At 45.1% G+C, this 13,398-nt stretch overlaps 1 protein-coding gene across 1 annotated transcript in view; it reads right to left on the bottom strand.

The window, feature by feature from the left end:
• The window catches only part of GALNT10 (polypeptide N-acetylgalactosaminyltransferase 10), a 216,815-nt gene that overhangs the window by 35,757 nt on the left and 167,660 nt on the right, over positions 1 to 13,398 (bottom strand). Inside the window, exons 5-6 of the mRNA XM_041749418.1 lie at positions 7,746 to 7,931; positions 3,558 to 3,741 (exon numbers count right to left, since the gene is read on the bottom strand). Of these exons, the coding sequence (XP_041605352.1) occupies positions 3,558 to 3,741; positions 7,746 to 7,931 (370 nt within the window). The remainder of the gene's footprint in view (positions 1 to 3,557; positions 3,742 to 7,745; positions 7,932 to 13,398) is intronic.

Genomic DNA, 13,398 nt, shown 5'->3' with positions numbered 1-13,398 from the left:
TTTTGAGATTACTTAAAAAGAAAATCTTTAAAAAAATAATTGCAAAGTGTTGGTTACATGTTAAAATGAGACTATTCTAGGTATATTAGGTTACATAGAGTATATTACAAAAATGAATCTAAAAAAATGAATCTTACTTGCTTCTCTTTACATTTTTTATGTGGCCACTAGAAAATCTAAAAGTATTTATGTAGCATCCATTATATTTCTACTGGACAGCGCTGATTTAGCATCTCTGAGCCGGTCTCCGCAACTATAAAATGAATGTATAGCTACATTTCCTAGCTCGCGTTGCTGTTGTATTTCTGAAAGTACCCAGTATTATGAAAAATAAGGTGTTTAGGTATCAACTTTCCCTTGTCTTTTGAAGGTTGTGGGGTTTGGGGTTTTTGGCTGAAGCCACAAATACAACTGCTTGGAGGGACAGAGTGTTTCTGAGCTAGTGCTTCAAGAGGAATCAAACCCAAGACTCTGCACACGGCACTCAGCCTGGGTGGGAGCCAATGGAAAGGGCCAAGGAGCTGCGGAACAGGGAAGAAGATTAGCTTCAAGGCATTTTGGATGCTCCAGGTTTGCTTCCAGAGGGAGGCCTCTCCTCCGGCCCAGTCTATTTTCTGCTGTGTTCACCAATAATAATAACAACAACTCTGAATATCTAGTGCCTACCACTCACTTCACCGACATCATCTGCAGCTTTCACAAAGCTCTGTTACTAGTCCCCTTTGCAGATGGAGGAATTTGAAATTCAGAAGTGCTAGATACTCTGCTCAAGGGCATGTAGTGAGTAAGTGGATGAGCTGCTGTTCCAACAGAGGTAGGCCACCAGAGCCCGTGTCCTTCAAACATCATTCTACTGCCCTGTGCCTGCAGACTGCCCACCTGCCGGCACCATGGAGAGGTATGCAGAAAATGACCAGGGTTTTTCTAGTAGCCTCTCTCCTGGGTTTTGTCCAAGTACAATACAGAGAAGATACTTCTGGAAAGAATCAGAGGATACAAAGGATGGAGAGTCCCTCAGGAAGCATTGAGGCCAGGGGCTCTCAACTGTTGCCACACATTCCTTGGGAGCTTTAAGTAACAGTGATACCTGGATCCCATCCTGAGATTCTGATGTAACTGGTCTCAGGAGTGGCCTGGTAGGTTTTGTTTGTTTGCCTGTTTGTTCTGACAAACTCCCCAGATGATGTCAATGTGCAGGCAGGGTTGGGAGCCACTGCTCTAGGGCGGGCCTGACCCCTTTCCTGTCCAGGCGAGACAAGAGACAGAGGCCTAGGAGGAAACCAGTAGGGCCTCTGCCACTCAGCAGCTGCATGACCTGGACTTACCCTTTCCCCATCTTGAGATGAGAAGATGAATGTGCGAGACCCATCCTTACTCACATTTCAAATTTCACAAGTCAGCTGATGGAACTGGTTCCAACTAAAAGGGGTGCTGGTAACCCTGAAAATCTGTTTTCTGGAGTAGCCCATTCTGACCTTAGCTTCTGCTACGTGTCACGGAACAAGGCTCACGTCCTCTCTGAGCCCCAGGGTCTGCATCAGGCAAGGGTGGAGAACTGTCTCCACACCCTAGGGCACCGTGGTGAGGACGGTGAGCCATCCAGTAACGTCAGCTGTGACTGATCAATCAGCTCAGGCCAGATGTTTGGTCCTTCCTTGAGTGGTATTACTCTCCAAGAACTCAGAGTAACTGGGGATGACCTTGGCCATGTGGGGGTTGCTGACCATGTGATGTGGCCCTGGGTTCCAACAGCAGGGGCTGACCACGTTTTGGATACTGGAGATCAGTAGAAGAACACAAACTTCTGACCTACTTAAGAGGCACAGGGCTCCACTCTGCCTTCTGCTCTCAGCAGTGCTCCCACTGCTCCCTTGCCCAGCCACCCTTTATTTCCCCAAACAAGCTCGCCTCTTTCTCCCTCTGAGCCTTCTCTTGCTCCCACAGCATTAAGGGTTCCTCTTATCCCCTCAGGAACTCTGGTGTTCCCTGTGCTTATGAGGGTGGCTGCTGACAGACGCCTTTCTCAGATGGGGAACATGAGGTGCGGGGAAGCTAGAGGTTCACAGGGGTTAAACTGGTTAGATAGGTATGATAGACAGAATAATTCCACACCCCCTGCCCCCAAAAGAAGCCAATGTCTAATTCCTGGAACCCAGGAATATGTCACCTTACATTGCAAAGGGACTTTGTAAATATAATTAAGGGAAGGATCTGAGATGGGGAGATTGTCCTAGGCTCAATGCAATCACTGGGGTACTCGTGTGTGAAAGGAGGAGGCAGGAGGGTCAGAGTGAGAGAAGGAGACATGATGATGAAAACCTGAGCGGCAGAGAGACATATTGGGGATAAAGAGGGAAGGGGAGGGGGAGAGGGTGTGGGGATAAAGTTGGGGAAGGCAAGGGGGAAAGAGAGGGAGACTTGGAGATGTTATGTTATGCTGCTGGCTCTGAAGTGGAGAAAGGAACCATGAGTCTAAGAATGTAGGCGGCCTCTAGAAACTAGAAAGCACAAGCAAATGGATTCCTCCCTAGAGCCTCCAGAGGCGACACAGCCCTGCTGACATGGTGATTTTAGCTAAGACTCCTTTTCGGACTTCTGAGCTCTAGAACTTTAGAAGAATAAGTATGTACTGTTTTAATACGCCAGTAAATTTGTGGTAATTTATAATTAGGAAACTGATACAGTAGGAGGCTGGACTTTGGCTTTATACTCAAGGGTCTTTCCACACCTCCAGCAGGGGTGTCAGAGTGGCTCACAGAACGGCACCGGACAGGTGCCAGAGAGGCACTGGCTCTAGTTCTGGCCTGGCCACTAACTCCACTAACTCACAGTTTATACTTATGTCAGCCACCATCCCACCCGAGCTGTCCTGGGGCCTCAGTCTCCCCATCTACAGGGGGATGGAATCCATTACCTGGAGGTCCCCTGGCTTTCACATTCTAGGATGTTATGGGTCCACTCTACACCCCCTGAAACTTCCACCATGGGACAAGCTGCCATTTCTCTATACTTCTGAGAGGGTATAACTGAACGATGGGAAAACTGGCTCCAAAGGCAGACCGACCTGCATGTACATCTGGCCTTCCCCACTTGAGGGCTGTGCGACCTGGAAAAGGTGCTTAACCTCTCAGAGCCTTGGTATCGCCATTTGGAAGATACAGATAGTAGTTTTTACCACATATGTAGTTGTGGGGGCTTAAAAAGGATCTGCATGTGATGTGCTCAGCATGGTGCCTGGTGTTTAGCAAGGGTTCAAAAGTGGTGGTGGTGCTGGTGCTGGCGATTATGACCAGGCACTAGGCTTGAGGGAGAGAGCAACTGTGTTCACTCCAGGCAGGCAGTCCACAGACCACAGAGGTGGACAAAGAAGAGGTGGCCAGCTGGGAGGCCCATGAGCCAGACTCTGAGACCAGCTGGGCGGGGCTGTGCTTATGGTTGGGGATGTCAGCCCTGGTCCCCCTGCACTGGACTCTTGGGGGAGGTGGCGATCCTGAGTTGGGTGTGTTGGGGAGGGGTCACATGAGGGTTAGCTACTGGGACCAGTTGCTTGTACTTACTCAAACGGATCACTGGGGTCAGCTTTCTGCAGTTCTGGAGGAATTGGGATCCGCTTATAGTACATCTCCCAGTCAAAGGCGCCCCGCATGGCATCCCCCGCTTGTGTTTCGTACCGGAAGTCATCGTGGTCAATCACATCAATCATTGGGCACACGATGGTTTTGCGGTTCCGAGCGATACGGTCTAAAGAAGCCAAGAGATGCCCATTAGGGAGGCAGGACAGGGTGCAGTTAAGTGCATAACCCCGCTTACTCACATTTTTTATGTGCTTCCCGAGTGAGTTTTCCGAACACATGAGTTTGAGAATTCCAGGAGGAGGGGAGAGAGTAAGATTTAAGAAAGATGGACCAGGGCTCCCATCCCAGCCCTGCTACCTGTGAGCTAAATAGTCTCTGAGCACCAGTGTTCTCTTCTGTGGAATGGGGAGAAGAGGCTCCATGTCCTGGGTTGTTATGAGTACTGGATACCGGTTGGAGGGGTTCCTCACAGTTCTCGTAATGGTCACCCCTGTTGTGGAAAGAGGGCTCCTTTCCTTCTGGAGGACTCCTGTCCTGGCCGTCAGGATCCGCATTCCAGGTCCTAAACTTGATTCTTGGCCCAAAGTAGCCAGGTATACCGGCACTTGCCCCTGACAGCCTCTCAAAACTTCCTAGCTATAGTTAGTGAACAAATGACCCTCCTTGTGAGAGAGTTCAGCTCACTTTTTGCAACAGTCAGAACTACTGAAGAGGGGATGGACTATCCCATGAGTCCCTCATGATCTCGTGCAAGCAGGGCCTGGCAGACCTTTGCCCTTGCATGAGTGCTATAGGAAGGCTAAAAGGCTAGGTGACCCAAGATGGCAAGGAGGGGTCCCTGACCAGATGGCTTTTTACCGTCCCCTTTAAACCAGGGAGGAGCTGATTTTATAAAATTCACTCTGCCCAACCTACTGACCAGAATTTTAAGCATTGGTTTGCTCTGTTCTTCAATGTTCCTTCCATGAAGCTGTGATTGCAGCTTGGAGGTGCCAGTGATCGGAGAAGATGATCTGCCATAAGGGGCAAGTGGACTATGCTGGGGTGCCTGTCTGCTTGGCCCAGCAGTCAAGTTGAAGGCTTAGAATGTGGAGCCTGGTAGGGCCAGTGCAGGCTGGCAGCTGCCTAGGGCTCAGGCTTCATCAAGCACAGTTTTCTTCCAGGAGAGGAAGCAGCATTTTTGCCTTTTCCTAAGCTGCAAGATGCAATCCATAGGTGGGTCATAAAATTGATTGTGTATTTGTGTGTGTGTGTCTCTGTGTGTAATGAACCAAAAAAGAATACTGAATGTGAGAGTGCATTCCAAGTGATGAGAAAAAATAGTTTTTCAGGAGATGTGTTTCAGGCAAACCACACGGGTGTGTGTTTGTGTACTGGACTGAGATATCCAATGTATTGTCAACTGTGGCATACAGTCAAAAAAGTTTGAGAAACGCTGTTTTCGGTAGTATGTCCTCTGGGCTACCAGTGCCAGATGCACCTACAGAGAATCCGACTCTCTGGGGGTAGAGCTTGGATCTGCCTGGTGAACAGGCTCCCTAGGGGGATTCTTAGTGAAGTCGAAGAAACTTCTCCAAGGAAAGATCTGGAGAAGTGCTTCCCTTCCCAATTATTCACAGCTGTGCAGGGGGGATTTCACATCTACAGAGGCTCTGGGCCAAGGACACAGCACTCTGCAGAAGGCTGGCTGATGGTGGGAGGTGTGAGGTCAAGGTGCTGCTGTACTCACCTGGGGACAGAAGGCCCAGGTCCAAGCCCTGGTTTTGTCACCTACGGGCAGCATAACCTTGACAAAGGTTTTCTGATGCTTCTGGACCTTGGTTTCCCTGCTGACAAAATGGAGGACGATGGCACTAATCTCAGGGGGTCCCTGTGAAGACCGCATGGGATAGTGGGCCAAGGTGCTCAGCCTAGCCTCTCACACATCCACACATCCCATCAGCACTCCGCCGACATCGTCTGTGACTGGGGCTGCTGAAAGAAGCTCAGAAGCTCAGAGGCTGAGCACCCTCATTCTCCAACTCTTTAGTCTCCTCATTTGTTATATGTGGATAATCATGCCTGGCCTGTCTGCTTTACCAGGTACTGTCAAATTCAACTGTAGCTGTGGCCTAAACAGCTAAGGGGCCAGCAGAGCCATGCTGCTGCTGCTGCTGATGGTGGTGGTGGTGGCAGGAAATGAGGATCAACAATGGCTTCCCTTTAGGGGGCTGAATCCTTCTTAGGCTCAGGAATGCCTCATTTCCCCAGAAGGCGGAGTGAGGGACCCCTGGGTGGCTCAGCGGTTTATGCCTGCCTTCGGCCCAGGGCATGATCCTGGAGTCCCGGGATCGAGTCCCACATCGGGCTCCCCGCATGGAGCCTGCTTCTCCCTCTGCCTGTGTCTCTGCCTCTCTCTTTCTCTCTCTCTCTCTCATGAATAAATAAATAAAATCTTAAAAAAAAAAGGTGGAGTGAGCTGTGCAAGGAAGTGTTAATGGTTTCGAGACAAAAGCCCTGATGCCCCTCGTATGAACAAGGACACACTTTTACATCTACACCACCAGTTCACTTTTCTATTGGAAAAATAAAAAATAAAAAGAGGGAGAATGTTCCTTCCATGTATTCTGCAGATTATGAAAATTACCCTCATATATTTCCATAGAAACAGAGTTAAGGGCTATTTAGACTCCCAGCTCAGCTTCGTGCCCCACCACTTTGTTCTCTTTATGAGCCACTGGATGACCCAATAAATGGGTTGTTCCTTTAGCACTATAAATCAGGTGATTTATGGTGAGGTTTTTCTTTTTCTTTTTCTTTTTCTCTTTCAGTAATGAAAGGCAGATGGAGAGACCTCTTGGCTTAATTAAATAAACAGCCAGAAAATCTGTGTTATATCCTTTTCTTAACCCAATGGGATCCTGGACCCTTGGGGTCAGAAGCATATAATCTAATACTGAGGTTCCATGCTGATCTGTGTTAAAAAACAAATTTGCTGGATTATCCCATTAAACTGTGTGGGTTTTGCTTTTCGTTTTCACCTCTGCATGGTGGCTTAAGCAGTGCTCCTCTAAGTGTGGTCCCTGGACCAGCAGCATTGGCAGCACCTGGGAGCTGCTTAGTAACGCAGCTTCTCGGGCTCTACCCCTAGATTTTCTCAGTCACAAACTCTAGGGTGAGGTCCAGCACTCTGTGTTTTAATAAGTCTTCCAGGTGATTCGGATGCAGGCTCAGGTTGGCCCTAAGTTTCAGTTCCCTTTGCTCCCCAGCTCCTTCTGTTATGGAGAGCATACCTACTCATTTGAGAGGGACATTTTCTCTTTAGATTGACAACTCTTCTCCATTCTGCCTCTGTTGCTGTCCCTCGCTTGATTCCAGTCTCAATGGGACATTTCCTCTTTGAGGTCCACCCATTAGCACCAGCTGACCACCTTCAATGAGTCTGAACTCCGCAGAACCCAGACCTGCTTCCTCAGCCAGCTAGGAGGCACCTCACTGCCCAGAACCCGATCCTCATGCCTCCTTTCTGTCTGCAGTGCTATGGTGAATGGCTGCTGGATCGTGCTGCCCTGTCCACAGCCCTTTCCTGATAGCTGTCAGAAACTCTCCAGACAGGAAAGGAATTTAGGGAGGCAGTGTGGAGTTGTGAGAGTGGACAGACTTTGGGGCCAGAGAGACGGCGATGTTGACACTTACGACCTGAAGGAACAATATCGAGTCACTCAGTATCTCTAAAACTCAATATCTTCTACTGTAAGATGGGGACACTTCTGACCTGGCATACTCTTGTAAGGCCTGGAGATAACACTTACAACTTTTCTGGCTCAGTAGCAGTGCAGTGAATGTTAACTATTCTAAGCTACTAGGATAATGTCCCTCCACAGTTTGGCTCCTACCAGTAGATAGCCTTGGCTTGCTTTCTAATAATACTTTCAGTAACCTGGGGGAAGATATCATGTAACTAGGCATTAGCATGCTGTAGGACTTTGGGCAAGTCACTTCCCCTCTTGGCTTCCTCCTCTGTAAAATGAAGGGACAGGGCTTGAGTGGAATTTTAAGGTTTCTTTGAGCATTCCTGAATCCCTTGTGGCACATGACACTGGCTGGCTGCATCTCAAGCAGTTAAGAGAACCCTTGCGGACAATTTCTGCAAGAGGTTGGGGCCCACCTTTCCATGGGAGGATGCCTTACCAAGCAAGGGGGGAAGCCAGTTAACATTGGCTTCACAGTGCGAGTCTAAGAATGTGATGACATCCCCAGTTGCCGCTGAGGCCCCCAGCATCCGGGTTCTTATCAGCCCTTCCCGTTTCTTGGTTCGAAGAATCCTCACACTGGGGAAAAGGGCCATGTAGTCTTCAAGTGGCTTCTTCAGGTGCTCTGTGAGAGAGACAGAAGAGGGGTGAGAACAGCTGTTTGGTAACCGTTCTTATCTCCCTTCCCTGACGTGTGCACTATACTTTATAGTTTAGACACAGCTTTCCCTTCCCACACAATGCCTCATGGGACCTTTCAGGTAGGATGACCACCTGCATATCTAAATGAGACTGCTGAAGCCCAAAGTCTTGAGTGCCAGTGCCAGGCCTGGACCACACAGAGATCGTCTGTAGGAGAGTGTGGGCAGCTGGAGTTTATACTTGGCTGAGACCTCTCCTTTTCTGGAAACAATGTTCTGATTTTGCTTGGTGAAACTGCCCCTCCCACACTCTCAGTCCATCACACCCTAGGTGCGGCTCACCCTATCCCTAGGAGCCAAGGGGGCAGAGCATGTGGTCTGGGCCCAACCAATCAAGGCATGCCATTTCCTTGCCTATAGTGATTGGTTGAGGGATGGCCATGTGACCTGACTAGCTTCAAAGAATTACTCTTGAGGTTTTTTTTTTTTTTTTTTTTTTTTTTTTAGAATTATTGAAAAACGAGGCCCTTTCTTTTTCCTAGAGTTGTTAAGTTGGTTGGCCATAAATCTGGAGGTGCTGGTGACATCTTTGGCAAATGAGGTGATGAAAGGTGGGAGGGGGGCTCCGGCTGGGACTGAAGTAACATGTAAAAAGAGACGAGATGGAAGTGATCCTAAAGGTATTTTGATTCCCCAGGTCCCCCTGTGCCTGAGGCAGACAGACTTTTAGACATTCTTACTATACATGAAACAAATTCCTCTTTTTGCGTATTCTAATGTGGGCTGGGTTTCGGCCCTGTGCCTGGTAAAGTTGCTCTAAATCAATCTCAAAGATAGCCTCTTTTTACTGAAAGTCCTAGGCTTAACCGGGTGTCTCGATTTTAATCACAGTTAGGGCTCCTTATAAAAACTCTAGTATGAAAAAAACCCCACCAAACCTCTAGTATGGCTGCCAAAACCCCCTAAAGTTTGTACCACGCTTAACAGTGAAATACTGAATGTTTTGATCCTATGATCAGGTTAAAGGCTGTACACTCTCTCACCACCTCCATTCAACACTGTACTCAAATTCCTAGCCAATACAACTGGCAAGACAAAGAAATAAAAGGCATAAAGATTGGGAAGGAAAAGGAAACAGTATCTTTAATTGTAGATGACAGGATTGTTTTACATAGAAAAATCCTGGGGGAGGATGAGTCCCGCCTAGGAGGTGGTGTAAATCCAGACTGGGCGTTGGATTCCCCCGTTTCCTCCTTTCCTCGTCCCTAGGCTGCAAGAAAGCCCCGAACATGTGGAATCCCAATACTGGGCAGTCAGGGCTGCATCCATATCCCCCTAACATTGGGTACCCTGAGGTGCCAATCCTGTCCATCCACCACCTGTGAATCCCACCTACCCTCCAGGCCCCTATCCAACTACCCCAGGGGCTCCCCAGGGGAATCCAGTTTCCCCCCCTAGCGGGCCCCCTTATCCTGTGCCACAACCAGGGTACCCCGGATGCCAACCCACGGGTCCCTACCCACCTCCCTACCCACCACCTGCTCCTGGCACGCCTCCTGTTAATCCCTTGCCACCTGGCATGGGGGGTTGCGGAATGGTGATGGACAAGAAGATGCGGAAGAAAATGAAGAAAGCTCATAAAAAGATGCACAAACACCACAAGCATGGCAAGCATTCCTCCTCCTCCTCCTCTTCTTCCAGCAGTGACTCTGACTGAATACAGGGCCTGGACCCTTCCCTCAAGTCACTCCAGTTCTGCTCTCCCATCAAGCTTCAAATGGCATCTTGTACTGGGGAAAATTAACCATTGTGCCCCTTCTCCCTCACCCCCCCACTCTGAGCCTTACTCTGCTGTTCAGTCCTAACTGGCTTGGGAAAATGGGCCAAAGAATTGCCATGGGCTAGCAAAGACCGTCTTCTTACTACTTGGAAAGACCTTTTAGCTGATGAGCTTAGCAGAACTATTTTTTGAGGTTGGTGAGACCTTTGAGCTAAATGCTGAAGATGAGTTTAAGATCTGTAAAATGGGATTTTTTTAAACTTTCTTTTGTAATACTTGTAGTTGGGAGGGGTTGTGGAAATTTAATTATGGAAGAGAAGAAACTGTACCATTTTGTAATGGTGGCTGGCATACTTTGGTGATTTAGTGGCAAACAGATTTCCCACCAGCCTTTATTGATTATACTAACTGTAAGCATGCTGGGAGGTGGAGTCCATTTGGTTGATAAGCTCTACCTGCCGTTTTGGAATCTAATCTCACTTCTTAGCTCAGTAGGCTGGCTCAGGGCCTTCTCATTCTCCAACTCTCAGCTCAAATAAAGCTTTTTTTTTTTTTTTTACCCTGGGGGAAAAAAAAAGAAAAATCCTGGGAAAACTACAAAGAAACCAGAACTAATAGGTACACTTAGCAAGATATCAGGATACAGGTCAACATTTAAACATTAATGTTATTCCTATGTACTGGTAAATAAAAAAGCAACTGGAAACTGCAATTAAAAATGATAAAAATACCATTTACAGCTTAACAAAAGAAGTAAAAACTGTATACTTTGAAAACTGCAAAACACTGTTGAAAGATATTAAAGACGTAAATGGAAAGATACTCTGTGGTCATTAATTGGATGACTTAATATTGTTAAGATGGCAATACCTCCTATATTGTTCTATAGATTCAATGAGCTCAAAAACAGTAGCTGAATTCTTTGCAAAAATTGATAATTGACAAGCTGATCCTAAAATTTATGGAAGAGATCAAGAGATCCAGGATAACTAAGACAATCTTTTGATTACTTATACATGAATGTTTATAGCAACACTATTCACAACAGCCAAATGGTGGAAATAACCCAAGCTTCCATCATCTCATGAATGGATAAACAACTATGAAATAGATCCAAAGAATAGAATATCACTCAACCATAAAAAGGAATGAAGTACTGATACAGGGTAAAATGCAGATGAACCTCAAAACATTATACCAAGTAACAGATGCCAGACACAAAAGGTCACATATTCTATCATTCTACTTGCATGAAATTCTAGAATAGGTGAATCCATAGAGACAGCAAACAGATTAGTTATTACCAGAGACTAGGGTGGGAGAAATGAGGAGTGACTACTTAATGGTATGGGGTTTCCTTCTGAGCAAACATACAGGAACAAGGTGATGGTTGCACAACACTGTGAATGTATTAAATTCCAATGAATTGTACACTTTAACATGATTAACTTTATGTTATGTGAATTTTACCTCAATTTTTAAAAAATGGGTAAGGAGGTGTTGGCAGGGGGATGGGGTAACTGGATGATGGGCACTGAAGAGAACACTTGATGGGATAAGCGCTGAGTGTTATGCTATATGTTGGCAAACTGAACTTAAATAAAAACAAATTGTAAAAAAAAAAGAAGTGGGTAAAAAGATCTGAATAGGCACTTCTCCAAAGATGATATACAAATTGCCAATAAACACATGAAAAGATGTTCAACATCCTTAGTCATTAGGGAAATGAAAATCAAAACCACAGTGAGATACTACTTCACATCCACTAGAATGGTCATAATGAAAAAGTCAGATAATAAGTGTTGACAAAGATGCCAAGAATAAGAATCTTCATATGCTGGTAATGTAAAATGGTGCAGCCACTTTGGTAAACAGTCTGGCAGTTCCTCAAGCAGTTAAGCATGGTTACTGTATTATCCAGCAATTCCACTCCTAGGTATATACCCAAGACAAGTGAAAACATATGTCCACCCGAAAACTTTCACACTGATGTTCACAGCATCAATATTCAAAATGGCCCCGAAATGAAAACCATCCAAACATCCATCAATTGATGAATGGACAAACAAATGTAGTATAGTCATATAATGGAATACTATTCAGCAATAAAAAAGAAAAGAGCTATTGTAACAATTCAGATGAACCTTAAAAATAGGGCTGGGTTAGAATAAAAATAGGGCTGGGATAAAGCAGTCAGACACATAAGTGTAGATAATATTATGATTCTATTTATCTGAAATTTCTAGAAAGGCAAAATTACAGGGACAGAAAGAAAGTTAGCAGTTGTCTGGAGGAGGGTTGGGAGTGGGGATTGATTGCAAACAAGGGAGCTTTTTGGAGTGATGGAAATATTTAAAACTGGATTATGGTGATAGTTTCACAACTGTATTCATTCACCTAAGAACACACTGAACTACAGGCTTAAAATAGGTGATTTTTATATTATGTAAATTGTATCTAATAAGGCTGTTAAATTAAAAAAACTAATTGTATTTCTACATACTAGCAAAGAACAATTAGAAAGTACGATAAAAATATCCTTTGTAAGATAACTTCATATAGATAAAAACCCAAACAAATGAAGAGATAAATCATATGTATAGATTAGAAGATTCCATATTGTTAAAGAGTCAATTCTCTTCAAATTTATCTATAAATTCAATGCAATCTCAATAAAATCACAGCAGGTTTTGAAATTGACAACTTGTAAAGAACCTAGAACAGTGAAAACAATATTGAAAAAGAACAAAGTTGAAGGACTCGCACTGATTTCAAAACATTATAAAGTCAAAATAATCAAAACAGTGTAGTACTGGCAAGGAATAAACAAACGCATCAATAGAACAGAACAGAGAGGCCAGAAGCGTACATACATATGTGTCATTGCCTGATTTTTGACAAGGGCACCAAGGCAAATTCAATGAGAATAGAAAAGAATTCTCAAAAATGTGAAACAAAACAAATGAAAAAAGGAAAAAGAGAGAGAGAGAGAGAGAGAGAGAGGGAAAGACAAACCAAGAAACAGACTTAACTTACAGAGAACAAACTGCTGATTGCCAGAGGGGAGGTTGGTGGGGGACAGGTGAAATAGGTGAAGCAGATTAACAGTACACTTACGATAAGCACTGAGTACTGTACAGAATTGCTGAATCACTATTTGTACACCTGGAACTAATGTAACACTGTATGTTAACTATACTGGAATGGAAATTAAGAACTAAAAAAAACCTAACATGTCCTAGTATAACTGGGTAAGCACATGAAAAAGATGAACCATAACCCCTACCTCATATCATACACAAAAAATAATTTTAGGTGGATCACAGATTTAAAGGCTAAAGGCTTTCAGGCTAAAGCTATAAGGCTTCTTGAAGAAAACATGGGACAACATTGTTGTGAACTTGGGGTAGGAAAAGATTTCTTAGGACATAAAGAGCACTAACCCATAAAAGAAAAAAAAAACTGATAAATTAGACTTGATTAAGAACTTGCTCTCCAAACCTTGCTCATCAAAAGACATCAGTAAGAAAAATGACAAGGCAAGGAAGAGTCTGGGAGAAAATAGTCACAACATGTATCTGACAAAGGACTTGTATTCAGAATATGTAATGAATTCTGACAAAGTCAATAATAAAAAGACGACTGATGTAAAACTGGGCAAAAAACCTTGA

The sequence above is a fragment of the Vulpes lagopus genome, chromosome 3 (assembly GCF_018345385.1).
Source record: "Vulpes lagopus strain Blue_001 chromosome 3, ASM1834538v1, whole genome shotgun sequence".
In the NCBI taxonomy this organism is placed as follows: Eukaryota; Metazoa; Chordata; class Mammalia; order Carnivora; family Canidae; genus Vulpes; species Vulpes lagopus.
This window is presented reverse-complemented; position numbering and strand designations above follow the sequence as displayed.